Here is a 27,504-nt window from a genome sequence, read left to right on the forward strand (position 1 = left end):
CTACAGGAAGGCTGGGGAATGGCTTGTAGTGATAGGACAAGGGGCAATGGTTTTAAACTGGAGCAGGGTAGATTTAGGTTGGATATAAGGAGGAAGTTCTTTACAATAAGAGTGGTAAAACACTGGAACAGGTTGTCCAGAGATGTGGTTGAGGCCCAACCCTTGGAGACATTCATGGCCAAACTTAAAGGGACCCTAGTTGGAGATGTTCCTCCTCGCTGCAGGGAGGGAGTTGGACAAGGTGACCTTCAAAGGTCCCTTCCAACCTGATGCATTCTGTGATTGTGTAGAATAAAGTTTTGTCCCACTCCTGTTGCTCCTCTTTTTTTATGTTTCAATGTAAAAGGACGAAGTTATGACAGTGTCCTCAGATCCAAGGATTGGCTGTCTTATTTTTAGATTATTTCAATAGCATGTGGCAGGAGTTCAGGAAAGGTACAGGGCCAACATCTTAACCTGAACTTTACATTAACAACATGTACACCATGAATATCTTCTGGCTTTCTGGAACGTTCTCCTCTCCCTCTCCTCTGCCCTGGTGAGACCTCATCTTGAGTACTCTGTTCAGTTTTGGGCTCCTGAGTTTAGGAGGGACAGGGACCTGCTGGAGAGGGTCCAGCAGAGGGCTATGAGGATGATTAGGGGACTGGAGCACTGCCTGGTGAGGAGAGGCTGAGAGACCTGAGGCTTTTTAGTCTGGAAAGGAGAAGACTGAGAGGGGATTTAATAAATGTTTATAAATATCTGGGGGCTGGGTGTCAGGAGGAAGGGGACAGGCTCTGCTCACTTGCTCCCTGTGGTAGGGCAAGGAACAGTGGATGTAAACTGCAGCACAGGAGGTTCCACCTCAACACAAGGGGGAAGTTCTTTACTGTAAAGGGTCACAGAGCACTGGAACAGGCTCCCCAGGGAGGTTGTGGAGTCTCCTTCTCTGGAGACTTTCAAGGCCTGTCTGGATGCATTCCTGTGTGACCTGTGCTGGATTCTGTGGTCCTCCTCTGGCAGGGGGCTTGGGCTCAATGATCTCTCTGGGTCCCTTCCAACTGCTCACATCCTGTGATCCTGTGAACGTGAGATGTGCATTCTGGAAAGAGAAGGAGAATCATTAGAAAAATGAAAAACTGATAACTTAGGATAGTTTTTTAGAGTATGAGCTGAAGCGTTACTGAATAACAAAACATCTTTATTACCTGTCAAAAATGTTTTTGTGAAGGCATAAAAAATCTAATGCAGAAGCTGATGGGGCAGCTGATGAACTGCCATATAGATGAGGACTCCTTGGAAGATGAGGATTATGTGCAGGTGTCCCAAAAGAGAATACGTTGTTCAATGACTTCTCTTGTCAACTGGTATGAAAGCGTAACCAAGGTATGATCTTTTTAATATTTTCTTTTTAATAAAAACACCTGACTTTTAGATACTTTTGTGAAAAAGAAATTTAATTATTCAGATTTCTGTGCTGTAATGGCAAAATACTAAAGTTTAGCTTTTCATTTAATACTAAGAAATAACTGAGGGTGAGGTGATTTGAATATAAATCATATGAAGAGTGACTGAAGGAGCTGGAGCTGTTTAGTCTGAAAAAGAGGAGGTTGAGGGGAGACCTCATTGCTCTCTACAGCTACTTGAAGGAACATTGTAAAGAGGCTGGTACTGGTCTCTTCTCACAAGTAATTAGTGATAGAACAAGAGGGAATGGCCTCAAGCTGCAATAGGGTAAGTATAGACTGGACACTAGGACAAAACTTTTCATGGAAAGAGTGGTCAGGAATTGGAATGTGCTGCCCAGGGAGGTGGTTGAATCACCAAGCCTGGATGTGTTTAAAGGTGGTTTGGATGTGGTGCTTGGGTATATAGTTTAGAGATGCAACTTGTAGGGTAGGTTTATCAGTTGGACTTGGTGATCCCGAGGGTCTTTTCCAACCTGACTGTTTCTGTGATAAATCTGTAATGTATACAGCAAATGTGGAGTTAGTTTTTGGTAGGGTGTGAACATTAGAATTCTGAAAACCAAGCAAAAAGTACTATTTTATAACCTACTGGGGAATTAGAAGCTTAAAATGCAGTCTCAGCTTCATTAAAACAAAACTTTAAGAAAGAAGAGCCATGCAGGTGAAAGGCTTCATGATAGTGCTAATGTGCCATTATGTCAGCTGCCACCCACTCTACATTGGCAAGGAGTGTATTTAATAAAGCTAGTGAAGTTTTAAGTTTTGTTCTGTTATGAGTAAAAGTTAAAATTGATTTTATGACTTCATCAGAGCAGCGTGTTAAACAAAAATTTAGTTAAGTACATGCTCTTTTTATTGCAGGGTAAAGACAGAGGAAATTGACAGTGTGTGTGTGTGTAACTCAAATTTTTTCCCTCAATCTCAACAGAATTTCACAAGTTCTGTTCCACTGAGCTATTCTTGCCTTAGTTGGAATGTGGATCCTTAGAATTTGTTTATTCTTTATACTTTATGTTGTGCCAAACAGAAGAAAGAAAAATTGCAATTCTAGTTTCTAAAAATAAATCCAACTGTAGCAAAATGTCAGTCATGTCACTTTGGAGTGTTATAACATCATGGATGTGATTCATTTTTTTTATTTTACTGTCTTCTGTTTATTAACACATAAAAAATGCCTTTAAAGAAAACAGATTCTGGAACTCCAAGCAAAAGAACCTCCTCTTCTAGTCATGGGCAATATCCTCCAGTTGTAGTTATACTGAAAGACATGGAGAGTTTCAGCACGAAAGTACTTCAAGACTTCATAGTCATCAGCAGGTAACATGATCTGATGTTTAATTCTCCCACTCCTTTAACTGTTTTCTATTTGCATTTTTTTCAAAGTGTAACAATGAGGCCGGGGGAGAGCTGGAATCAAATGCTGCTTCTTTGCAGCAGTTATTGAGCAAAAACGAATTTGCAAGGTTTTGGGGGTAAATCATCCTAAAGCTAACTTTGGCATTCTGAACCATAGAGCCTAAGGGACTGGGTTGTGATAGTGAGTGACTGGCTTAATTTTTTACATAAGAGGATTTTATTGGTACTGGGTTTTATAGAATTTGTGATTGTGAAACTAATTATTTAAGATACCTAGATGTTTTTTTCTGTAGACTTTTAAAGTTATTTTGAGAGGATTTTTTAGTTTGTTTGTCTGGGGGCTTTTTTTGTATGGCTACTGCTGTAATGCTGCTTAAAGGTCACAACATTACTAACAGAAGTATATAAAACTTACCTAGAGAATTTCTCAGTGTTGACCAGGATCTCTAGGGAGTAACTGTCTACTTCAGGTGCTCCTGTACTCTTGTCCTTCCTTAACCTGTCTTGCATTCTAATAAAAAAAATCATTCTGTTCTCAAAAAATAATGTCTTGCACTTAGTCTCCAGGTTGAAATTAGAGTTGCCCCAGAACTGGGACTGCAGTTGTATACTTAATTCAACTGCAGTGTGCACACTGACATGACCTCTAAACAAGCCTAGGCAACTTCACTATCTGAGAGACCCACAATAAAAACATTTTTCTACTTCAAATCTAACAGATGGGTTCTCTAGGGAGCATTTCAAGAAGTAAAATCTGAATTGTACAATTATCTGGAAATAATTAGGATGTAAAGCAGTGAAGAATGAAGTTTTAATTGTTTAAGTGTTGTGTTTAATTTTGCTTATTGTGGCACTACCTAATTATGAGCATATGGCATATAGATGAAATTCAGTTCATGTCTGTCAGTCCGCTACTTGCAAATATCTTTTTTTTTTTTTTTGTAACAAGCTATGTGTCTCTTCAGAGAAGGTTTAGAGGATTCAAATGATCTTAAAGATTGTCTGGAGTAAATTAGATGGTGGGTAAAATTATTAGAGTTGTGTAATACTTTCAAAAAATGTATTTGGGATAATTGTAGAGATGGGTTCTCCCCATTTTAGTCTTAAATGTTTAATAATGAAGGTGAAGTGGGTAATTGTGAGAGATTCCTCTGATCTGTTAACCACAAGATTCAATTTCTCTCCAGTATTATTTCATGTTACCAACAGTAATATATAAAGTTTGGTTTTATGTTTAATTATCTAGCAACAGCTTTTGAGGCACTGGAGAAATGGAGTAATTTCAGGGTAACAAAACACAGGCTTGCTGTGGTGAAAACAGAGGAATGGAATAAATTTTCGATTTTAACCTAGAAGATACTTATGAGAGCAGAATTTCTATCTTACTGAAACTAATAAAATATGGAAAATAATGATGTAATAAGGCAGAAAACACTTTTGTATAATTTGCATGCTGTTCACAAGGAATACAGCATTCAGTCCTGGTTATTAGTTCTCAAAACATATACTTAAAATTATAAGAAAAGGAATATTGAATCTTGAAGGTAGAATTCTTTTTTAAGTATAATGGCAACATAGAATGTTACAGAGGTTTCATATTTATTTTAAATTTATTAGATGGTGTCTGTTGGCTGTTTAATGTCACTTTTTTTCTCTTTATTTCTTTGAAGAAAAAAAAATATTATGGTCTCTGAACATAACATTTTGGAAAGCTAGGACAAATAGAATACTCCTAACAGAAAAGATGCTTCTTGTGCTACTTCCTGAAACTTGAATCCTAAAACACAGTTTAATTTTCTTTTCTGCTTTGGGGCTTTAAATGCCTGCCTTTCTTTTTCATTTTACTCCACATCAAAACTCTTGGTTTACTGACAAGAAAACTTTTAATTTCCCCCTTTCTGCGTCGAAGCTCAATGCTGTAGTACAAACATAATGAGTTTGTTTCATGATTTTCTATAATGTAACTATTATGTTTTGGTTTGGGTTTCTTCTCTCCCATGATCTAGTCAGCATATCCATGAACTTCCTCTAGTACTGATTTTTGGAATCGCTACATCTCCAATGATGATCCACAATTTGCTTCCTCACGCTGTTTCCTCCCTGCTGTGCATAGAGCTTTTCCAGTCCCTTTCCTGTAAGGAGCACCTGTCTTCTGTCATTGACAAGGTAAAAATCCCCTTTCTAAATAAGAGGAATGTGTGTAAATTCAAGTTCAGTGTGTATGTGTGGTCCAAAGCTTTTTGAAATGGAATCTGTTCCTGAGTTGTAGATTTCAGGGTATCGTGGTTTGAGCTGAAAACAGCTCTGAACTGAGGACAGAATGAATTTATCCCAAAGCAGTAAATACAGGATTGGAGGTCAAATAGAAATACTGTTTACAAAAGTAAATCAAATGCAGAAGGTACAGAGGCAAAAGGATGTATGCACATTCACACTCAAATCAGCTCAGGCCTAGCTCTCTAGCTGGGTGACCCAGGCTAAAACCAGGTCAAGAAACCTCCCCCCACAACTCATCCTCAGTAGGTCCCAAGTAGGCCAAACTGCCCCCCACCACCTCCCACCTCAAAACAAGCCTACCAGGCCTCAATGCTCCCCCTGCAAGCCTCACTGCCTCCCCACCCTAGCTGAGCACACTAGGCCCAGCTACACAGCAAGAGAAACAGCTTGCCCTCAAGGCTGCATAAAGCTGCACTCCCCCACAAAACAGAGAGATAGCAGTCTGCAGTATCACAGTGTGTTAGAGGTTGGAAGGGACATCCAGAGATCGAGTCCAACCCCGCTGCCAGAGCAGGATCACCTAGGGAAGTCTGCACAGGAATGATTCCAGGTGGGTTTGGAAAGTCTCCACAGAAAGAGGCTCCACAACCTCTCTGGGCAGCCTGTTCCAGTGCTCCATCACCCTCACTGTAAGGAAATTTCACCTCATGTTGAGGTGAAATCTTCTATGTTCAAGCTTGAACCTGTTGTTCCTTGTCTTATTACTGTGCACCACCAAAAAGAGCCTGGCCCCCTCCACTTGACACCCACCCCTCAGATATTGATAGACATTGATCAGATCCCTTCTCAGTCTTTTCTTCTCCAGACTAAACAGCCCCAGGGCTCTCAGTCTCTCTTCACAGGGGAGATGCTCAAGTCCCCTAATCATCCTCGTGGCTCTCTATTGGATTCTCTCCAGCAGATATCTGTCTTTGTTCAGTCACACATACCACGAGCAGAGAAGAGAGAGAAAGATGAAGAATTGGCTGGGAGGTTTGCTTATGTAGGGATTGCAGGATTATGGGACGGAATAACAAAAATCACAATATCCTGTGCCTCCCTCTGGGGACTGTCTGCCCCCTTGTACTTCTGGAGGAATTTCTCTGTGGTCTTCAGCCTATAACACAGGGTATTCCTACTCATAGCTGCAGAGTAGCTTAAGCAAGTGCAGAGTGGCTGGAGCGAGTGCAGGGGAGGGCAAGGAAGCTGGGGAAGGGCCTGGAGAATAAATCTTATGAAGAGCAACTGAAGGAGCTGGGGATGGTTAGTTTGAAAAAGAGGAGGCTGAGGGGAGACTTCATTGCTCTCTACAACTACCTGAAAGGACATTGTAGAGAGGCTGCTGCTGGTCTCTTCTCACAGGTAGTTAGTGATAGAACAAGAGGGAATGGCCTCAAGCTACTACTGGGTAGGTTTAGACTGGACATAAGGAAAAAAAAATTTCTCTGCAAGAGTGGTCAGGCATTGGAATGTGCTGGCCAGGGAGGTGGTTGAGTCCCCAAGCCTGGATGTGTTGAAAGGTGGTTTGGATGTGGTGCTTGGGGATATGGCTTAGGGGTGAACTTTGTAGAGGAGGGTTAAAGGTTTGACTTGGTGATCCTGAGGGTCTTTTCCAACCTGAATGTTTCTGTGATTCTGTGATTTCTGTGCTATTGAGAACCTCCTTCTCACATGGAGATGCACTCACACTGCTTTCATCTTTCATTTGCGTTGACATCTGTGCATGCGTAGCTGGGCGATTACATTTTGACATTCCCACCTCTACATTGAAAGGTAGTGCTTTGATGTGAATTTTACTCTGTTCCAGAAAAAGATTGCTTTCAACATAGAAAAATACAATTCAGCCTGAATTTTGCTGCCTGTCAAAAATCAGGAGTTATCCCAATGATCAAGTGCTTGTGTGATTCTTGGTACACCACTTTGAACAGGATTTGTTACACATGTGCTAGAAGTTGTGGTAGTAACAAACTGGGGGTTGTTGCAGCAATTTCTGTTCTGTTTATAATTTGAAAAATAAATACAAAAGTAGTGTTAAGCTAAACTAACTTCAGATGTTGCATATTAGTAAAAGGTGCTTAGAAAAATATGGTGAAGAAATAAACTGAAAATGAATCTCTGTATGGATATTTAGCATGAATACTTGGTTTAGAATTTGGCAGTGTGTTTAGTGTCTCATTAAGGTGAATACTAATATATAATAAAAGTTGTATCAAATTGTGTATATAAACTTTGCTGACTTGAATTCAGCAAAGAATTTCTACTGTGGCAACTTATCCTTTTTTCTCTTCCTTAGCTGCTTCTGACAACCCAGTTTCCCTTTAAACTTGGAGAGAAAGTTCTGCAGGTTCTTATCAACATATTCTTGTACCATGATTTTTCCGTCCAGAATTTTATCAAAGGATATCAGGTAGGCAATGGTAATAAGAACTCAAATTATGTTTGTATAAACAAAGAGTAATTACTTGGTACTGAAAGATTTCTTAGGTCCTAATCTTACTGAATTGGATGCAAAAATGTCCTCTGGAAACAATTTGGATCTGTGAACAGGTGGGTGTTGTGAAATTAACACCTTAACTGATAATGTTTTAAGGGAAAACTTGCAGGACAGGGATAAAGAACCATGTAAAAGCTTACTCTGCCACAAAATACTGTATTTAGAAGTAATATTTAGAAGGGTGACCTGCCTTAGTGGAGGGAAAGACTTCTATATTTGCTATAGGTTAACTTGTAACTTCTAACACCCCTCGCAGAACTCTCCAGTTCTGATTCTCTGTACCAGGTCCTGGTACTCTGTTGTCATGGTGCAAGTAGGCTACAGCAGTGTCTGTTCCCTGACATAGTTTCTAGATGCATACTTACCTTTTCAGGGAAATAAAAGCTGTAGAGCCACCCATTTTGTGACTCAGAGTAGGTGGTCCTTATGTTCCAAGCAGCAGTGCAGGACTTAAATTTACCCTCTCAGGAAACAAAAGTAGAAGATTGCAAGGTTTCCAAAAAATAGTCTATACTGGAGCATAATTTTACTTTTATTGGCTTATACAGATCTTCACATCTAGATGTAGTTCTGTGGCTGAGTCTCCTTGTAGCTTTTGTTCTTTTTATTGGGTAAGAGTTCTCCAAATAATTTGTAGCCCCTTTAATCTATTTTAACGCAGGATTCTGAAAACTCCTTTTCTTGTCTGCTTCCATACATGAGAACCTGTTAGTAAAAATATGCCTTTTTAGTGTCACTTATCTTTACAGTGTCTCAGATTCTTTGATACCTAAGATTCAGTGATTACATATGGCCAGCAGAAATATCCTGAGCTGGGCAAAGAGGAACTTAATGAGCTTCAACAAGGATAAGTGCAGAGTCTTGCATCTGGGAAGGAGAATAAATTGTACCAGTACAGGCTGGGAGGTGATCTGCTGGAGAACAGCCCCATGGAGAAGGATCTGGGAGTCCTGGTGGATAACAAGTTATCCGTGGGACAGCAATGTGCCAAGAAGGCCAGTGGGATCCTGGGGTGCATTGAGAAGAGTGTGTCCAGCAGATGAAGAGAGGTGGTTCTTCCCCTCTACTCTGCCCTGGTGAGACCTCACCTGGAATATTGCTTCCAGTTCTGGGCTCCCCAGTTCAAGAGGAACAGGGATCTACTTGAGAGCGTCCAAGGGAGGGCTGTGGGGATGATGAAGGGGGGACTGGAGCGCTGCCTTACGGGGAGAGGCTGAGAGCCCTGGGGCTGTTTAGTCTGGAGAAGACTGAGAGGTGATTTAATAGATGTTTATAAATATGAGGGCTGGGTGTCAAGAGAGAGGGAACAGGCTCTTCTAGTTGCACCCTGTGATAGGAGAAGGGGCAATGGACATAAACTACAGCAGAGTTTATATTGTAAGGGTCACAGAGCACTGGAACAGGCTTCCCAGAGAGGTTGTGGAGTGTTCTTCTCTGGTGGCTTCAAGGCTATATCCATTCCTGTGTGATTTGCATTGGATTCTTTGGTCCTGCTCTGGCAGGGGCTTGGACTCGATGATCTCTGGAGGTGCCTTCCAACCCCTAACATCCTGTGATCCTGGCTGTAGCATCTCTTCCTGCAGAGAGAGACCTGCGTGGGCTTCTGTATGTTTTGAGTCCGTATAGTGCAAAGGGACAGCAAGGTTTAATGATTCCCTGTTGACCTCATAGGAGGACAACAAGTCCTAGCCCTGACAGCAAATGGCTGCGCCATGTGTGTTAGAACTGTTCAAGGATGAAGCAATTTCACATCACATTTCCTAGGTTGATAGAAGGGATCATCATCATCTCATTATGAGGGATGTTAACTCTTCTGGTAGTTTTTTTTGTTTTAAAAGTTTTTAGTGAGGCAGTCCGTTTTAACAAATCCATGTTACAAATAGGTGTTACTATTCTGCAAGGCCCTGATGATGGAAACATTCAGTGCAGCTGAAACCAGTGATGAATTGTGTTTGGATGTATGCACAGTAAGAGCTTAGCAGGGTATTTTTGTGTGCAGGAAACAGAAGTTGAAATTAGTTGGCCTGTTGTTGTTGTTCATGTTTTTAAATACTCTTTGTTATTTGTGAGTGTCAGAGCTTAATATGTAACCTAAAGAATGCAGTAATTTGTGTAAGTGAACAGAAGATATTAAGCTATAGTTGTTGCTGTGTAACTGAGGGGAAAGATAAGACGCTGAAAATACATTCAGCACATACAGCAAAAAAAGAAGTTAATTATATTATTACTTAAGTTTGAATAATTGCTGTCCTGTAATGACTTATAGAATATTTATGAACTGCATTGATTGTGTTTTTTTTTTTTTCTTTCTTTAAGGAATAGCATTACTACCATAGTAGTATATGCAGCATAGGAATAAGAAAGCATTAAGAGGTAGATAGAGCAGGGAGAGTGAATTTTAACAACACTGTTATTTCTTGCTTTGTTTTTCAGCTCTGTATTGTGGAGCACTTCTATTCCCAGCCTCTTAGTGTCCTGTGTTGCCAACTGGAAGATGCCAAGATGCATGCAAATGCTTTATCACACGAGCAGTGTGAAAATGTTCGTAGGCTGCCCTCTTTCAGAAGGTAAAAGGGGAGATAAATTTTTGGATAATCTTGTATTCAGTCAGCTTTAAAAAAGAAAAAAAGGAATCTATAAACTGTAGGTCACTTGTGTGTATGTTTCTATAGCAAAGGTAAACCCATCAAAAGGAGAATTCTAAGGAATTTCAGGAAGCCTTAACCTTCTGGTCTGGAGTACAGCCTCTGTGATGTGTCACCTCCTTGACCTTTTTATTTTTTCTTGTTCTTAATACAAACACAAGTTATGAGAAATAAACATAAATCACTTTTAAGTTAGCACTGACTTGGGGCATCACCTGTGGGGTTTTAGAGTGGCCTTTCAACTGGCTGGATTTGCCTGACCCTTTATAAAAACTTTCCAAAGAAAGCCTTTACAGCAGCATAAACTTTCTAGTTGGTTAGGTTTTTCCTAGTTTTTGGATGGATGTTGTTTGTTTATTATCCTATAATCTTTAATCATACTTTGCATTATAATTTTTATGTTCATTTTTCTCACCATCAGGTATGTGGAAAGCCAAGTGTCAGAGAAACAGATTGCACTGCTGACAGAAAACAGCTGCTTAAAGGTAAACTTTTCAGAATGTCTTTGGAGAGCAAAAATAACTTTGTCGATGTATTAGCTTGTGCAGCACAGTGAAATACAAAACTAAGATGTATAGTTCTATATAACATCTTTCATACAGTACATACTGTGCTTCATGTCTATCAATGGAGAATTAGGATCAGCAGGTCAAAATTCTGACTCTCCAAGATTGCCAAGTACACCTTTACAGACAGCTGCACAACTTTTCTTACATCAGCTTTTATTTATGTCTAGAAATACAACTGCTTAAAAATAAGGTTACAAGGTTTATTTATGGCCTGATCTTTTAATGCTTGCTCAGACTGACTTTCTTGGAAAGACAGTGAAGTGTTTGAAGAATAAGTAACCTCAGAGGTTATATCATAAGATCTTAATCCTCCATACCCTCTGTGTAGTTTCTAATTGAACTCAGTAGGGCAGTCTGGGTCCTGAGGCACACATCCACACTAGATCTTGTACAGAATTAAAACTTTAATCACTTGACAAACCTTCAGGTGAACATGTAACATAAATTAAAGTCAGACTGCTACTATAGGGAGCCCTTTAGGAATTCACCAACAAAGACTTGTTGGTTATTTTCACCAGTTGAATGATTCCCAGTGGAAGCATTGCTCAGGGTAAAGGATTTTTCCTAACTTTTCCTCTCAAGTATAGCTAACCTGTCAAGCAAATGGTGCTACTAGAGATACAGCAATTTACCCTAGCAGAGCTTTCTGGTCTGTAAGGACTACTTTAGCATGAAGAACAATGGCAATGGCTGGAAGAGAGGTTGGCAATCCAGGCAGATTTGGAAGTGCAGTGCAATTATAGTAGTCAAGGTGAGACATGATTTATACATGATTTTATGATCCATCATCTTCAGTGACAAGAAGAGCTTAAGCTACTGCTCTTCCCTTGCTGTTCCTTCACACCTCAGCAGATGTGCCAGTACAACTGCTTGTGTGGCTGTGCAATGAATGTAATCAGAGAAACAATCCAAATGGAGTGACCAGAAAGGAGGAAAAAAAGGCAAAAGAGGAAATACTTTTTTTTCTGGGTGTTTCTGCAGAATGATTCCCCAACACAGTTCACACTGCAGGCACCAATGCTTCTGTTGAAGCTACAGGAAAGAATGAGCAGCTGAGATTGTTTCTTTGTTTAAAGACCATGTAATGGGCTGCTACTCTGAAAGTTCTACATCACCTTAAACTTTGTATGTTTTAACGTTTATATGTTTAACAATATACCTCTGATTTCACAACCCTCCTTCTGTAAGTTTGGGAAGGAACCTGGAATTCTTTTGCTTATATTTATGATGCTTCTGACAAATCTTAATTGGAGACACTTGTAATATCTACAATGAGGTTAAAACTGTTACTGCATTGCCAAATTGGCAGTGTAGTGTACCCGGAGAGAAAAGAACCATTAACGAGGTGCTGTTTGCTTTGTGTCATACTAATCCACAATATGGGTTCAAACTTAAACATAGGAGATTTCACCTCAACAGGAGGAGAAACTTCTTTCCAGTGAGGGTGACAGAGCACTGGAACAGGCTGCCCAGGGGGGATTGTGGAGTCTTCTTCTCTGGAGACTTTCCAAACCCACCTGGATGCATTCCTGTGCAGACTACCCTAAGTGATCCTGCCTCTGATACACTGTGATACTGTGAATATCACTCTGGACTTTGGAAACACTTTCAGAGGCACTGTGGTACTCTTTCACATACATGTAGTGTTCATATTCAGGACCTCAGGTAGACTTGTTCAAGCTTAGCACCTAAATCTTCAATGCCCTTTGTCAGTTGCAATTTGTATTCCATTTGTGGCCACTTGTTTGTTTTAACCCATGGGAAGAATTCCAATTATTTAGAATTTTAGTTTCAAAAGCAATTTTATGTCCTAAATACTTGCAACTGTCTAAAAGTTTTCATGGCAGATTTCATTTGAAATTATGTAGATGTGTCAATCTGTATTTATGGAAATTATATTGAATAGCCTTCTAGTAATGTTTTCAAACTCTTCTAATAGAAAACAGAATATGCCTTTCCACTCTTATTTGGCAAAATACATATTTTTTGTATATTGTCTGTGTCAGTCAGTAGTAGTTAGTTTCCCTCTCAAGAGCTGGGAAACACAAATGCCATAGTGCTCTGGGATTAGGAGAATAAAATTCATGTAGCAGCATTAAAGAGAACTTGTTTTCTTTCAACCTTCTTTTATCATGAGGATTATTTATTTATTTAATGGCCTCATTTAGAATGAAGATACAAACTTGTGAGTGTTTACTCTATGGTCTTGGAGGTCATTTAAAAAATTGTTGTATCAGGGACCCTTAAATTTTACTAGATAAAGAAGTCGATGGGGAAAAATATCTTTATTGTTTTGAATCATCTGGAACTTTTTTAACATCAGAAAGCTCCCTGCAGCACTAACTGTCTTTGATACTTTTAGCCTTTGCAGTATGATACTTAATCTTTCCACATGTCAATACCTCCTTATATTGCCCACAGATAAGGTTTTGGGTTTTTGTTTTTGGTTTTTTTTTTAATCTTGATTGCCTCTTTTTCATTTTAACTTCAGAGAACTTCAGTGGCTTGTTTAATTTTTCACTCTTTTCCATTTGGAATAGTTTGCTCAAAGTTAACCAAAATAGCAGTAAAATATGCAGAGAATCCTTTGTTGTTGTTGTTTTTTTTTTCCCCTTCTGACTGAAAACTGGTGAGAGAAAATCTTCCAGTTCACAAACTTAAATGTAGTGAGCCCAAAGTACTTTAATTACAGCCAAGAGAAATTTTGAGTGCAAATTTTCCAGAAGTGTTACATATGCTGCCATGGGAGGCCAGTGATGTCGTCCAGTAAATTCAGTAATAGCAGTTAGTATTTTTTTTCCTAAATAAAGGAGGTTTTTTTTTCCTGTAGTTGTCAATCTATGACTAAACAGAGGTCAAATTAAGAGCACATAGGAGCAGCAACTGCCTGTTGCTTGATTTTCTGTGAACTGTTCTTTTTGCTCCTAAAAACAGCAGCCACCCACAGTGTGAGAAGTAATTTTTTACATGCATTTGTAATATAAAAATGCAAATAATAAGGATTTGAGTAAAAGCAGTGATACGATTTCTCATTGCCTGTTAAAGGCATAGACTTATGTTTGCAAGATGATGTACCAAATCCAAAGGCAGAATACAGCAGAAAATGGTAAAGTAATAATGCTAATCAACAACAAATCCCAGTGAGGAGGAGGAAGAAAGTGAAGTTAACAATATGCAATATGTTTGCAGTGAACTGTTGAAATACAGCTTGCTTTTGAGTGGTCTTAATTTAACACTGGTGACTGAAGGCATAGCACAGCACTGTGTCAAAATTTCAGTGTGGTTTTAAGTACTTTATGAGAGTTTTAAATCGATGGATGTCAGAGTGACTTACAAAACATTATTGTCACTGCAGGAAACAGTGCAGGAGTTGCTGGAGGACTTGCATGTTTACCATGAAAATTACATTTCAGTTCTAAGATGTCTTCACGTTTTCACATCTTTTCTTCCAAAGTATCCTTTGGGCAAGCAGGTGATGTACTGTTACTTCATTTTAGTTTTTGTTTCACAGTATGATGTGAATATTTATTCTTTGCCTTTGTTTTCTGTTCTGCTGCTTTGCCCCTCACTTCTTAAAATGAAGGCAGGTGCTTTCTTGTTCTAAGCAGAGGGCAACAGGCATGTGGTTTCTTCAGTAGTGTGGATGATACCTTGTCAGTCAACAGGAAGGAGTTTCCAGGAGGAGGCAGATGCACAGATAAGCAAAAGAATCCTCACATTGACTTTCCCCCCATCAGGGTTTATCTGTGTGCATTGCAGACAATGCATGCTTTTTCTGCAAATTCAGATGAAAAGACTGAGTTTTGAGCAACCTTCTGTAGAGAATGAAATGACAGTGAGGGAACAGTGATAATTGATCCTAATAGTCGTATTGCTCTGATGTCATTAAACCCATCTTTCCTGCTAAGCAGCTTCTTCTCCCCTAGAAGAGCAATATATTCTGTGCATGTGCACTTATCTGTTGGTTCTCACTGTGTACTGCACTGTTGTTAGTATCTGTCCCAGTATTTTAGACTACAAAGTTTTAGCTGGGGCATTTGACTCAAGTTTGTCTGTCCTCTGCTGTTATCTGAATGTTAGGTGTTTTGAACCTAGCACAGAGCAACACTAGGAGCATAGGTCTGCTCTTACTGCTTTTGCAGTCATTTGCATCTCTGGAAAACAAGCTCCAAAGGAATGACACATTACTTTGAAAAGCTTGTTTTAAGAGTTCCACATCACTTTTGTTTGTAAAACACTTTATCCTTTTTTCACCCTCTGCATAACAGATCTGGGAGCTGCATTGTACGTGTTTGGAAGACCGAGTGTGGGAGACAGAGGAGTATGAGTCATCTCTTCAGCTAGCAAGGTGATTTTTTTTTTTTTTCCTTTCCATTTTGTTTTAATACCACTGTACACATGGAGAATAACAGTCACTGGTTATTCTGAAACTTAATACTGAGAATATTACCTGTTCACAGTCAGTTGTACAATTGTTTGCAAGTATAACTGACTGCTGTCCTTGTTTTGTCTTTCTGCCTTGACTGCTGCCTTTGTCTTTCTACCATTTGCCATAAAACTCAAGCAGGTTCTAATATCTCTTATGCCCTGAGTAATTATGCTGAAACCACTGAGATTACTGTGTGTGAATGAGAACATCAGTTCAGTTGGGTTTTGTCTTTTAAGCTATGATTGTGTTAGATATTATCAACTAAATCATTTGTTTTAGTTGGCCTAAATTTTAATGTTTGCTGTGAAAATGAGAATCTGTTCCAAATAAGTACCTGAGACCTTTCTTATGTTTTAATTTTCCTGCTTTCCCCTTGCCTCCTTTGCTTAACAGTTTGTACGTGGGCTGAGTTATTTTCTCAGGAGCTTAGGATTTTAGGAGAGCCTGCACTTATCTGTCGGTGGGTGAAGGATAACTTTCTGGGCTAATATGCACAAGGAGACATACTCTTAAAACTGTAACTTTGCCATACCAAGTGGTTCTTATGCATTGTTACTGAACTATATTGTTTATCCTCATCCCTTTGACAGCATTACATGCTTGATTTTGTCCTTTATACAGTCTTTCCTCTTTAATCCTTTTCTGGCTATCCTGAATCTTGACAGCACTCAGTCACCTGTCAGGCCTTGCCCACAAATGTGTCATTTTGCTTTTCTGTCCTGTCTGTCCTGCAATCTCTAATAACTCCTGGACATTTTTTACCTCACCTTTTTATTATCCTGCTTTTAATGTGCTTTTTTCCACCCTGAATTCATCTGCCTCTTCTGTCATCTCAAAGTTGATGCTGCATCAGATTCTGGCTCATTCCCCCTTTATTCTTATCTGTTCATCTTGCTCCTGTTTTACCTCTGGTCCTGGCTATCACTATGGGAGCTTCTGATAGAAAAACAGTGATCACAGGCATTCCTTTCATAGATGTCTTCTTTTTGTCTTTATTTTTAGTTTGGTTTTTTTTAGCTCCCCTCTTTTATACCCAGTAATTCTGTAATTTTTCTAACAAATAAAACTTCAAAACAATTCTTCCAAATACTTCAGTAGCTGATTCTAGTTCTGATCTATTGGCTTATTTCAGCTTTTAATTCTCTTTTCCATTTTACACACGTTTCCTCCAATTTCTGCTTTTTCTGCATAGAATCTTGCTGTTATCTTTTAGAAGAAAAAAAGATAATGTGTAATCTTTCCCCTTCCACTCAAACTTCATTTCTCCCCTTTTGCTCAGGAATGGAAGTTACTTGCTGTTCCTTAATATCTCTGCATTCCCAGGGGCAACATCAACTGCTGATCCTGATGTACGACTCTTCCCCATCTTCTTTTCAATGTTGATAATGGAGTCTATATCCTTTTTTCCTTTGTATTTAGAAACTAAATAATAGAGAAGCTCCTTATTAGTTTATTTCTCAATTTCTAGCAAAGTCTCTTTTTGCCCTTCATGTTTGATACTGCAGTTTTCAGTTGTTGCATGGAGTTCCTTTTGTGGGTGATTCATCATTTCTCCACTTCAGCCTTTCCTTGGAGGGGTTTTTATCTCTTCTGCTAAAGGTGGTGTCCCCAGAGATGGTATTTCAGGTTATTCTGCTTTAATGTAGTTGTCTAGAGTCTGGAAAATAGCGTGAGGAGACAAGGAGAGTGTGTGAGCTCAGGTTTGCATTGGCTTGTTTAATCCAGGAGACAGAGAAGATTTAAGAGATCTTGGAGACTTTCTCACTTGGCTGGTTATGAGGAGCTAACTGTCTGGGACACTTATGTGGGAAATCGTTGAGGACAGCCTGTTGTCTTTTATCTAGATACTGTACTTTGCTAATGGTTGATGCCATTCCTCACATACTGCTTACCACAGTCCTGCCCTTCCCTGACTGGTCAACAACAAAAGCACCACAATCTCTGTTAACACTTCCTCGGGTGATTCCCCACTTCAGCAGTCAGGAAGAGTTTCAGTGGACTTCATCTTGCCTTCCTTTCTTCTTGTTCAGAAATTTCTTAGTAATCAGACAGAATTATATACCGTTTTGGGATGATCTGAGTTCTTGCTTCCTGCTGTATGCCTGGCTCCTCAGCAGTGTAAAAATCTTAACCCCCCTCTCTGATAAGCTGGCATACTTCACCAGTAGTCTGAAGACCAAAAGGTTGCAGAGGATCCTTGTTTCCTGATGTGTGATCACCATCCTTTTGCCTGTTCTTTGGGCCCTATAATTCCATTGTGGTCATAAATACATTTTTCTAGAACTTGCAGCTTCTCTTTGAATAACATGACTAAAATAAATTTGGCCTTTCCCGTTCACAGCAATCCAAGTCTTGTTATCTTGTCTGTTTGAGATGTTTAATTGTTGCAGTGTTTTGTCTGGCTTGGAAGAAGGCTATCTTGCTTACCAATTATATTCCACAAGACTTTCAAAATGTTTTCTAGCCTTTTGTGTGGTCACAGTCACCCTTCCTGTTAACTCCTGATGCTCTTCTGCACAAAACAAGTGCATCTGAAGGTAACATTTGCAAAAATCTATAACCCTGAAAAGGAAGTTTTGAAATTCTACCGTTTACAAGCATTTAGCTTTAACTACCAGTGAGAAACCAGAGCACAAATTGCTATCACCTCTTCTAAATTCCTCCTTAAAACTCTTGCAGCTGATGAGGCCCACTCCCTGATGATCATTGTCATTTCATTGTCATTGGTCCTTTTGTGTAGCTGTGTTTTCTAAAATCTTTAAACTTCCTGGCACCTTTGTGTTGTACTTTTGTCTTGGCACCTGGTTTGTGTAAGACCAAGCAGAAGCAGAATAGGCTGGGAAGGGCTCCCAGTGACAGTGGCTGACACAAATGTGTGACTCTTCAGAACTGGAGTGTTTAGCAATGGGAACCTCTCCCACTGTATGAAGAGAGTTACCTGCATGTGTAATGGCTTGATGCAATGACTGTAATTCTGGATTTCATTTCTGGATATTTGCAAGGATTTGCTTTGATATTTTTTAAATGAAGGTTCTGAAACCGAACAGTGCTTGGTGACATTTATAGAATACCCTAATACATAACTAAAAGTAAATGCTAGACTGGAGGTTGGGATAGATGATTTTAAAAGGGCCCTTCCAACCTAAATCATTCTGAGATTATAGTGATAAGGCTTACAGCAATGAAATACAGAAACCTGTAATGGGGATTTGGTTTGAGAAGCATTCTGACTCACAGAGTAATGGATTTTGTGGATGTGTGGCATGCATACTACTCTGCTTTTGTGGGCTTTGGGTTGTGGGGGTTTTTTTGTTTGGTGGTTTGGTTTGGTTTGACCATTTCATTTACTTTTCTGGGGAATGAGTTATGAGCCTTACCACACTTTCTTTTTGCTGTTAAGTCTGACTCACTGTTTCAAAAATTATAACTCTGTATCCAGCAAATGTTGTGGGTTTTTTTTTTTGGAGAGTAGCAGAAAAGCTTTCTTTATCAGTTCTCCAGGAAAATGTGAAGGACATCTATCCAAGTTCATGTGTTTGTTTCTTTTAATGACAGCAAGGGGAAAAAATTACTTTTCTGCAAGACTGCTATAAATCTTGGAGGTTTTATCTTTTTAAAAGGAGCTTTTAAAATGATTTTTTAACTTTTTTTTTTTTTCTACTGAGAACATTGAAAGTTTTTTCAGCATTCTGCCTTTCAACTTCAGCCAACAATTGTGTCTTTTAGGATGTTGAATAAGTCTGATTTGGTAACCATGCTTCAACAATGTGTGGAAATCTTTGTGTCATCTTCTGGAAAAGAGTTTGATAAGATAGTAGAGAAGTTGAAGGAGTTCTTGACCCAGTTTCAGAAACTAGAAGGTGGGTGTGTTCCTTCATACATTCCATTCCAGGTTACAGGAAATCTGGTTTATAATCTGACCAATGGGTGCAGTTTTCTCTGGTGATATCCTGTCATTGTATCAGCTTTTTCAGGACTTTCCTTAAAGTATGTGCCCAAAGTTAGGGAATGCTCAGATCCTTTATTGGTGTGCAGCTCATGCTTTTTACAACACAGTGACAGTGATGCAAGATAGGCAATTGGACAGATCTGCAAACATTCCTCCCTGAACCTGTCATACATGTAGTTTGAGCATTTTGCCAGATGCTACCATCGTTAAAGTTATTTAACAAGTAAAAGCAGATACTGAAGGATAAACAGGAGCAGGTTTCCTTATGACATGGTATTTCATCCAAATGGTTAGAAAGTTCTTTCACCTGGACCTTCAGTTCAATTCATAGAAGAGCTAGGACACCCAGCACCTGCTGTAACTTGTCAACCCCCTGCATTTGGTTTGCTCATGGTTGAGGGCATGTTTGATGCTTTAGTAAGGCAAATAGTAGCAGCCTTCAGTTACAGAAACTGCCATATTCCTTCTGAAGCAGGAGTTTGACACATCCCAGTGTTCTTCTGGAACAGGAATTTCATTGCTTCCCTTGAACTACAGGGAAGTGCTCCCCTATGATTTACTTTTGAAGTTAAAGTGGTTATCATCTAGTCTGTTTAATGCATATTAAATTAAGCTCATTATCAGTGTGGTTGCTACCCAGAATTTGGACAAGTAAGCAACAAACCACCAAATATTAATATTCTAATTTAATATTCTAATATTAAAGCTGTCCTGTAATGCTGTAGACTGAGCAGAGGCTTGTTTAGAAGAATTTGCTCTTGCCTGTATCATGTGTTTATTTAACAGATGTAGTAATAGGAGGGCTGTGGTGCAGGAAATATGTGATCGCTTTAATAAGCTTTAATAAGCTGTGTATGCAACTGAAGATACCAGCACTGAAGGATCTGAACCATGATGGAAAGCTTAGAAGTTCCATCTAGTTCAGGAAAAAAAGAATCAAAGCAGAAGACTTAAGGAGTTGGATTTTTACCTTGAGGGAATAAATAAAAAACAAGGACAACTCTGGAAATTGATGGACATGCAGAAGTATAAAATAACAAAGGGCACGATTTATCTTCACTTAAGACTTGAAGACAACTTAAAGCAGAGAAGGTGTAAGGAATGTTCTTATTTTGTTTTCAAAGCAGCTTTAAGTCATAATGAACAAGTGAGAAGGGGAAGTGGCATTAGGTGACTTCTTCCTGCGTGTTTCTGTGATTATGCTGATCTTTAGCAGGAGTTTTCATAAGTCTGCCAAAAATGTTATGTACCCAAATCTCCCACAGAGCCCTCAGAGTGAAAGAAGTCCAAACTTCTTTATTTATTATTTTAATAACAAAGTCCCATCTTCCTGACTGCCTAATGCACTGAAAAAAATAAAAACATCAGGCTTGAGGAAACAAAATGTCTTTATGGTCAGACTATTCTGAGTTCAAAGATTTAATTTTGGAAAAATAATCTCAAAAATATAGTGGTATAGGGGTAGAGAGAAGTTTTCTGTGTTCTGAAGCCTTCAACACAAAAGTCACAGGGCACTGGAAAACACCAATTCCCTCTATGAAGGTCACAAAAAAGCTTTTGTATTGCCATGAATGCAATTGCCAGTTGGAGCTTTACCAGGGATCTGTAGGCATAATCTCCACCTTATTTCCACCTTACTTTTGAATAAAGTAAGCAAGAGATCTAATTACCTTTTTGATTTTGATCACTTCTCATCCTGGCATTGATTGTGCTTTGGGAGTTTTTGTTTCTTGGTTCTTCCCTAAAAATTACTAATTATTGCTGCAGTTGATCAACAGACTACATGGTTATGAAAACAAAATCATATTTTAAATTAGAGGAGAAGAAAAATGGACAAGGAAATACCTTAGCATGCTTTTGGTTTGCTGCTTTGGTTGCAGTTTCTGGGTGAAGTAGGGAGAACTTGTCTCGTTTTGCATGAGAAGGAAAAAGACTTCTCAGTTCTTGCTTAGTGGGGTGGGGGTTTTGTCATGAGATGGAAAAATACACAGTGTGTGGCTTTTTGAACACTCCTAAAGCATCAGTAGTACCTAGTAGTAATCCATCCAATTTAGAAATGTTGAGAGTGTGACCTAGGATTACATAAATGGAATTCAAGTGATGTGCAAGACCTGTGCTGGATCTTTGCTCAGGGTTGCATTGCTTTGGTGATTTGATGACTGTCGGTTAAGCTGCAGTGCAGACTCTGTTCTTTTAAGTGTTTTACAAGGTGCAGGATTCAAAAGCTGCCTGTGTTTGGGTGTATGTGAGCAAGTAATGGAACACTTCTCAGACTGCTTGGGTGAGGGGGTTTATATAGGTAGTCAGGAAAAGTTTACCCCACATATCAAACACTAGTTTTGTTCTAGTAGCAGAAGCTTTCCAAGAACAAGATGTGTCCGTTTCGTCACAAAAGGAGCTCCAGAAGAAGACAGACCTTTATCATCTTCAGAAGGTTAGGCCTGTGTAGGCTTTACTGACTAGTTCCTTAACTGAATCTTTTAAGATGCAATTGTCCATGGTTAGTTTTTCCCAGCTTGCTGGAGCTCTGAGTAAAGGTTGTATAAAAATAACCTTTCTTAAAAATGAACTTCAAAACAAACCAACTACTTATGTCAGGCCCACCTGACACTTAGAAAATGGTAGAAAATGCCTGTCATAACCTAGGATTTTTAAAATACAACTTAGGGGTTTTCTTTCTTTAACTTGTAAATTAACATGTTCTGCTTAACACACTTCTTTGAATTTCCCAAACTCATACCAGTTTGAGACTGAATACGCTGGGCCTAAATACTGCACTATCACATTTGCAAACATCATCAGTGAAGACATACCAGCAAAAATTAATTATACATAGAATGGTCTAGGTTGGAAAGAACCTCTAAAGGTCATCTAGTCCTGCCCCAGCTGCAGTAAGCAAGAGCATCCTCAACTAGGTCAGGTTGCCAAGAGCCCTGTCAAAGCATCACTTCGAATATCTCCAGGGATGAGGCCCCAGCCACTTCCCCAGGCAACCTGTTCCAGTGTTCCACCACCATCATGATAAAGAGCCTGTTCCTAACATCCAATCTAAATCTCCTCTTCTCTAGTTTGAAGCCATTGTCCCTTGTCCTATCACTTTGGAAACAGTTTCTCTCCATCCATCTTGTAGGCCGCCTTCAGGTACTGGCAGGCTGCTATTAGGTCTCCTGGAGCCTTCTCTTCTCTAGGCTGAACACCCCCAGCTCCCTCAGCCTGTCCTAACAGCAGAGGTGCTCCAACCCCCTGATCATTTTTTGTGGCACTCCTCTGGACCCTCTCCATCAGGTCCATGCCCTTCCTATATTGAGGGCTCCAGACCTGCACACAGTACTGCAGGTGAGGTCTCATCAGAGCAAAGTGGCAGAATCACCTCTCTGGGTCTGCTGGCAATGCATCTTTTGATGCATCCCAGGATGTGATTTGCCTTCTGGGCTGCAAGCTCACACTGCCTGCTCCTGTCCAGCTTCTCATCCATCAGCACCCTGAAGTCCTTTTCCACAGGGCTGCTTTCTATCACCTCATCCCCCAGTCTGTATTGGTAGTGAGGATTGTTCCAGCCCAGGTGCAGAGCCCTGCACTTGCTCTTGTGGAACCTCCTGAGGTTCACCTGGGCACCACCTCTCCAGACTGTCCAGGTCCCTCTGGATGACATCCTGTCCCTCTGGTGTATCGATAGCATGTTAAAAGATTGTGTTCTCCAGAGAATAACTACCTCCCTTATAGTTTTATTCACCACTTTCTCTTTTTTTTTTTTTTTTAAAGACTTTGTTGAAGTTGAAGGAATCCAGGCGGTCTAAGAAACTGACAAAGTTTGAAGTGCTTCGTTTTGAAGTTGTTGACTGTATAGACAGCCTTGTAAGGTGAGCTTCTTTCCTGCTTTTATCTTCCTGCCTTGGTTTGCACCATAAGCTGCAACAGAAATTTTATGTTCATCTTGGCATAATTGTGTCTCTGTACTTTTATTATGAAGTATACTTTTTTTTTCTTCCTATTCTTTCTTTGAGGGCTCTAAAAATAATGATTTAAAAATTAAAAAAAAAAGTCTGTTCCATCAATGAGGAGAAATAATTTGCACATAAATTGACCAACTTATTTTGACTACAGAAAAAAAAAGGTTGAGGGAGGACTGGGTATATGTGGCAAAATAAAGTCAATATTTTTTTTTCCCCTAATCTTTTCTGATCTGTTCTACTTATGAAACTGTATAGATGTCAAGTGTGATATATCCTACCCAATTTGGGAACTCTTTCAGTGAGCAAAGAATAGCAGATAAGGTTTTAGAGGCAGCTCTGTAGCAGAAAATGTGAAAGGCTTGGGGTGGGGGAAGAGATGAAAGCACTTGTTAATTATAGAGCCTGGGGAGGGGAGGCAGAGAAGCTAACAGAAGTATGACTCTGCCAAGGAAAAAAGCTTCAAATTTCAGCACAAAGATGAAGAGAGACTCATCAGGAGGCCTTGAGATAGATGAGCAAGGTCTGTGGAGCAGAGTAGGTGACTGGTGCTAGCATCTCAGCTGCAGCCCCTATTCTTGCTTGTGTCAGTGACCCAGCTAGAGGTCTACACTAAATCCATGTAGAGTAGGTGCTAACTGACTTCCCTGCCTCAAAGCTGATCTCAGTTCTGTTCATCTTGTTTTTTCAGAGATTTGTCAGCACTGCTTGGGGAAACACACATTCTTGTGTCTCTGACTGCAGCAGACTTGTGTTGCTTCCCTTAAGCTAAAGCCTGTATCTCTCCTCCTTCCCCTGTACCTCATGTTGCTTTTTCAGAGAGCACCTTGTTCCTGCAGACCACAAAACTCTGCACGAGGTAGTGTATTTCAACACAGCCAGTGTTCTGCGTGAGCACTTGAATGCTGCCCCCAGGATTGCACTCCATACAGCTTTAAATAACCCTTACTGCTACCTGAAGGTAAGAAACCACTGAGTTGTTTGTGGAGCTGGCGTGGTTTCTGACTGCTGCACGTGAGGTGGTGTGTAAGGCCTGTTTTTTGCTGTTTCATGAAGCTTGGCACATACTCAGCTGTTTTGCAGAGAACCAGTTAGTGCTGATAAGCAGCTGGGGACTTTGCAGAGAGCTAGGGAATCTGGCTGGCTGAAATAAAGCAGCTAATTATGGAAAGTTGTGTATGAAGAATCTGTTTTACACAGCCTGTTCTAGTCATGATCTTTTCTTTCTCCTGCAGATGTAGCAGAAAGTCATTTTGTCTTCCATTAAAAATGGGATGACTGTTCATGGGGAAAAATAGTCTGTGGCTCTGTCCACAGACTTTTGTTTACAGGACTGGGGCTCAGTCCTTCCTGTGTAGGCTTGCCATAAGGTGAAAGCTGTGTTCATGAAGAGTGATGACATTAGCAACAGCCTAAATACTGCATACTTTAAAGTCTTTTGTTTTCATTTTAGTATCTGTTGTGTATTGACATCCTACCTCTTCTGGATTCAGAAAAGGATTCTTACTGATCCTGTTAGCTCACCTTGCACTTTTCTGGACAAGAAGTGCACCCCGTTTTCTACTGCTCTCATAAGTCAAAATCACAGGATGATACTGAAAGAAAGGAGGAGAGTGGAATTCAGAAAAGGAGTGAACAAACATTTCTTTGTTTTGTCCTTGATTAGAGATGCTATTTGGAGTTGCCCTTGTGCCCTAACATTTCTTTTATAAAATGTGCTTACAGTTTTGAAAACAAGAACACTGACTGTAGCTGTGTCTGAGTGATTATATGTTACTTGGGTCCAAGCCAACACTTACCAGAAATCATACTTGATAAAGATCAGTCTTTAAAATCTACAACCCAGCTGGTACTGGGTTTGTTGGCACTGTGCCTCTATTTCACAGTATCACAGTACATTAGAGGTTGGAAAGGACCTCCAGAGATCACTGAGTCCAACCCCCCTGCCAGAGCAGGATCACCTAGGGTGGTCCACACAGGAATGCACCCAGGCAAGTTTTGAATGTTTCCAGAGAAGGAGACTCCACAACCTCTCTGGGTAGCTTGTTCCAGTGCTCCATCAACCTCACTGTAAAGGAGTTTGTTCTCATGTGGAAGTGACATCTTCTATGCACAAGCCTGTACCTTTTGTTCCTTATTACTGTGCACCACCAAAAAGAGCTTGGCCCCATCCACTTGACACCCACCCCTCAGGTATTTATAGCTATCGATCACATGCTCTCTGGCTTCCCTTCTCAAGACTGAACAGCCCCAGATCTCTAAGTCTCCCTTCATAGTGGAGATGCTCAAGTTCCTTAATCATTTTTGTGGCTTTCTGTTGGATTCTCTCCAGCAGGTCCCTGTCTCCCTTGAATGAGGGTTGTCAGCTTTGCTGCAGGCAGGAGATATTTTAAACCCACTTATTTGTGGAAAACAGCAGTTAACAAGTGGGCTACCATTAAAGAAACTTGATCTGAACCTCACTCAGTATTTTATATTTTTAGAAAACCTGTGAAAATATAGAAGAGCCAGCAAAACCTACCTACCAATGTGCTTAAGTATTCTGTTTGAGTTGACAGGATTTAAAGCCCTCTGTCATCCTGCTCTTTGTTCTCTGACACACTTTAACATACTTCCCGTGTTTTCCGAGTAGATTGTGAAGTTTTGGCACAGTTTCTAACAGCAGCAGTATTGGCTGAATACCTTGCTTAGCATTTTAATCCACGTGAGTCAAAGAAATGGTTTTCTCTTAATTGTATCCATGACTTTCTGCATGGCTTGTACTTTCCTGGGCCATCACCAGAGCAAAGTTCTCTAGACCTGTTTCTTCTAGAAAGCAAGGACAGAAAAAAAGGATCTGCTTCAGTGGAGCACCAGCAAATGATTAATGTGGTGCATTTCTTACAGGCATCTAGCCCCAGTTATTTATTCAGCAAAATGTGAACCAAGGATCATACTTATGAGGGAGAGGAGGGAAGAGGGGGAGCAACACACACATGGAAAAACCAAACCAAAACAAAAAAACCCCAACCAGAACACCACCCACCAAACCCACAAAAAAAGTGCAATTCTGTTTTCCCTGTTCACTTGAAAATTCAGCAAGCTCTAACTTAGAATACCAGCAAGGCACTGCTTAATTACTGTGTCAGCACAAGAAAATCTGATCTTGGATCTGTCTGGGGTTTAGATGGTCATGCAAGTTTTGTTCTTGACCTGGGGTTAAGAAGGGCAGTTTTTCATGTGGATCTCAAGAAGGAAGCCCTATCACCCATGAAGATACTTTCATTGCTGTGAAACACAAGGTCCCCAAGCTGCAACTGAGGTCCCGTATCAGGGATGGGATGTTAGCATTCAGTCCCTGGGAAAGTTGTAACATGGATTCTAGGGCAAGGCGGGAGGAGTGTGTCCTCTTGTCAAGCCTCTGGGGCAGGATTAAACCAGAGAAGCACATCAGCAGTGTGCTGGGTTGCTCCCACTGCAATCTCTTTCTGAAACAGCACCTCTGTGCTGTATTTGTGGTCTCAACTGGTTGCTCATTCTCAGGCAGCTTCCTGCTGGCTGTTTCCTCTGGGGAGAACGCATGTGCTGCTGCCTCAGGAAGCTGAGGTTTCCCCGCATGCAGCTGCAGCTCCCTCCTGGTAGGCTGCAAAGACTTGGCCTAGTTATCACAAGGCAGGCTGAACCTTTCAGATGCTGGCAGAGATCCTGCAGAGCCAGTCAGTAATGCCTTCTCTGGATGCTCCTCAGCATTTGTGCCTGGTCCAGCTAGAAATTAACTTCTACAGATGAGCCTGTTCCAGGAGAGAGCACTTAACACTCAATGTCACATCTTCTCTTGGTTGCAATAACTTCTGGCCTTAGATTAGATTAGAACATCAATGCAAAGTGGAGGAAGCCACAGAGTTGGGAGAAGTAGCAGAGGAGGGGGAAGAAAGGCCTAGGGTTGTCCCTCTGGGCAGTGGTGAGCCACCAGATCAGCCAGAAGGTGTAACTTCACCTGTGCCAGCTAGTAACACAGAAGGGTTTGAAACTATTATGGAACTTTCCTGAATTATGGTCTGGTAAATGACGTCAGGATTGTAACATTTTGGAGGCTTTAGCTGTGTTACACTGACTTTATATGGACACCATCTGGACTGAACTGACACTAACCTAATGTCTGCAGCTTCTGTGTTCCCTGTATAGAATAAATAAACACTGTTAGGCTTTCTGGAACTTATGAAATGTCTCATGAGAGTCCAAAATGAATCCAAGTCTCACAAATTTCAGGGATTGAGACCTACAAAAGGCAAGATAGGGATTCCTCAGCAAAAATGCATTCTTTGCCCCACCTTTTTTTCCCAATCTTGAGAAGCATTTATTTAGAAAGGTATCCTTGCTAGGGCTTTGCAGATGTCCCAAAAAGAGCTTGTGTATTTTACTGGCA

At 40.2% G+C, this 27,504-nt stretch overlaps 1 protein-coding gene across 2 annotated transcripts in view; it reads left to right on the top strand.

Moving 5' to 3' along the window:
- Positions 1–27,504, top strand: part of ORC3 (origin recognition complex subunit 3) — a 43,043-nt gene that overhangs the window by 10,537 nt on the left and 5,002 nt on the right. Inside the window, exons 6-17 of one of the 2 annotated variants that reach the window (XM_054399170.1) lie at positions 1,214–1,368; positions 2,635–2,768; positions 4,814–4,973; positions 7,357–7,470; positions 9,991–10,124; positions 10,624–10,687; positions 14,127–14,243; positions 15,040–15,119; positions 18,927–19,060; positions 21,501–21,583; positions 22,912–23,009; positions 23,919–24,060. In XM_054399170.1, the coding sequence (XP_054255145.1) occupies positions 1,214–1,368; positions 2,635–2,768; positions 4,814–4,973; positions 7,357–7,470; positions 9,991–10,124; positions 10,624–10,687; positions 14,127–14,243; positions 15,040–15,119; positions 18,927–19,060; positions 21,501–21,583; positions 22,912–23,009; positions 23,919–24,060 (1,415 nt within the window). The remainder of the gene's footprint in view (positions 1–1,213; positions 1,369–2,634; positions 2,769–4,813; positions 4,974–7,356; positions 7,471–9,990; positions 10,125–10,623; positions 10,688–14,126; positions 14,244–15,039; positions 15,120–18,926; positions 19,061–21,500; positions 21,584–22,911; positions 23,010–23,918; positions 24,061–27,504) is intronic. The other variant, XM_054399171.1, reaches the window with a different exon arrangement.

Source organism: Indicator indicator, chromosome 2, assembly GCF_027791375.1.
Source record: "Indicator indicator isolate 239-I01 chromosome 2, UM_Iind_1.1, whole genome shotgun sequence".
Classification (NCBI taxonomy): Eukaryota; Metazoa; Chordata; class Aves; order Piciformes; family Indicatoridae; genus Indicator; species Indicator indicator.